The sequence below is a fragment of the Aplysia californica genome, unplaced genomic scaffold (genome assembly GCF_000002075.1).
Source record: "Aplysia californica isolate F4 #8 unplaced genomic scaffold, AplCal3.0 scaffold00330, whole genome shotgun sequence".
NCBI classification, from domain to species: Eukaryota; Metazoa; Mollusca; class Gastropoda; order Aplysiida; family Aplysiidae; genus Aplysia; species Aplysia californica.
In genome coordinates this window covers 286042-288187 of record NW_004797600.1, presented here as the reverse complement: position 1 = coordinate 288187, position 2146 = coordinate 286042, and the positions used below count along the sequence as shown (strand labels likewise).

General features: G+C 42.9%; 1 protein-coding gene across 1 annotated transcript in view; it reads left to right on the top strand.

Moving 5' to 3' along the window:
- The window catches only part of LOC101861595, a gene marked incomplete at its 5' end in the record, with an annotated part of 30607 nt that overhangs the window by 15680 nt on the left and 12781 nt on the right, over positions 1–2146 (top strand). The window contains 1 exon segment of the mRNA XM_005102549.3: positions 1633–1753. Coding sequence (XP_005102606.3) covers positions 1633–1753 — 121 coding nt within the window.

Here is a 2146-nt window from a genome sequence, read left to right as displayed (position 1 = left end):
AAACTGAAAGGCCTTTCGGAATTCTTTAAGCTTCGACTTCCGGATAATTGGAACGTAAACAGTGTGCCCACACACAAGGTGAAAGGTTGCACACATAGTACTACGTCACCAGCCTCTCTCACTCCCTGCGGCACCGCTAGTGGTTTGAAACATTAAGCCTAATTAACAAACAATATACGATGGGTCTAATCTAGCGTCGAGTATCTCGTCTGCTAGAGTTCGTCAGTTCGCCCACCCACTCAGGGAATAAAATTGTGGAGCGGACCTAAGAAACGAACTGACTTGAGGCTTGAGGGCCGCAGTCCGCTCGCTGAGAGAGTAAAATTGTGGAGCGGACCCAAAAAATGAACTGTCTTGAGGTTCGCAGTTCGTTCTCATGGCCGTCCGTTACCCGCTCGCTCAGACTGAGTCCGCAAGTAACGAACTTGTCTGTCCGCTCGCCCCAACTCTAACACCGCAGTCTCTTTAGGATTGTGGACCTTGAAAGATGTAAATACTTCGTCTTGTGCGTCTTTTCTGCCTTCATAGGTCAGTTTAAGATGTCAAGGTACATTACTTTGTGCTTAGGATGGTAGACTTAGCTTTATGATGAGTGCTGTCGTCACAATCCCTTGTCTGCTTTGTGACTTGTTGGTGGGATTTGAATAATAATAATAATAATAATAAATAGCATTTGTATAGCGCATATCCCCGCTCAACAGCAGGCTCTATGCGCTTTACACTATATAATTACCCCAGCAGACCACAGAACACTCCGAAACATTCTCAGCTTCCCGGAAAGCATACAGTGCAAGCAGCTGATTAAGCGCTCAAACACTAACAAACTGACAAGATCTTTCGCTGTCTATAGCCGGGTACCCATTCCCACCTGGGTGAAGTGAGGAAAATTCGTGTAAAGTGCCTTTCCCAAGGACACAACGTCGGGCCCCTGACGGGATTCGAACCCACGACCTTACGGTTGCAAGTCCGAGAGACTGACCACTAGGCCACCGACGCCACTTTTGAACCAATGTGTTTGCTCATTCATATGTGAGGCAGCGTGGTGGAATCAGGCTCTCGTCAAAATAATCAAAGTGACGAAACTTGTATTATTCCGCAGGTTTGTGAATTTTTATAAAATTTTTGTTTTTTGGCTCAACACCTTTCATGCCCATTAAAGAACTCATTTCTGGGTGGATTTTTCTGAAAAACGTTGATTAAAGGCACAAAAAATGTAAATTTTCAGTTACCACGGACTCTTAAGCTACGGAAATAACTAATCTTTGGCGGCCATTTTTTCACTAATTTTACCTCTGAAAACAGGTGACCCCACCTCCTTCTTTCGCAAATATCTCGACGTGTATTCAAGACAAATGGATATTTTTTTCATCCAAATAAAGACAAGTGAACAAGCTTTAAGGGAATACCAATAACTCTACATGCCCAAAAATTGACGAGAGCCTGATTACACTACGCTGCCTCACATATTATTGCTAGATGCTTCTAGGACATTGTTTCTTATGTTTGTAAAACGTCAAAGTGTCCATATACATTGCAGTTGTTGTTTCCACTGTTTATCAAAGAAAGAGCAAAAGAAGGAAGTCATTACTGATGAACAACTGAAATGATTAATTGTTTTTCTTCTCCCTTCAGAACAAAAATCGTTCTGACCAGGTGAAAGAGGCCAAGAAGACGGTGAAAGCATGGATCGAGAGGGTCAGAGAAAAAGTTGGAAAACCAATGTTGTCGCCAGGAAAAGCTCAAGAAGTAACAGGTGCGTGAAATCAAGCAGTATTAGTTAGTAATTTTTCTTTATTTTTGATTATGGTGAACATCATATAAAACTCTTTTTTTTTTCTTTTTTTTTTTTTTTTGGTAAGTGTTTTACGGCGCTCGCGACTGCATAAGGTCATATGAGCTCGCGGGACACATCTAATATTTTCTGTTGGTAGGAAATTTTGAATTTTGCCCGGGTGGCGGCCGAAGCCTACTCTTATCGATTTTAGACCACCGAGGGATCTTTAACGTGCGCAACTTGCACACGGGCCCTTCAAGATTTTTCGCCCTTGTCTGAGAAGGCTAGGTGTAGATCTTTCCTACCAGAAGATCAGGGGTGTGGCAGAAAGACAGCAGTAAGGAGGATCCAAGGAGTAGCAGTAGAAAGGCT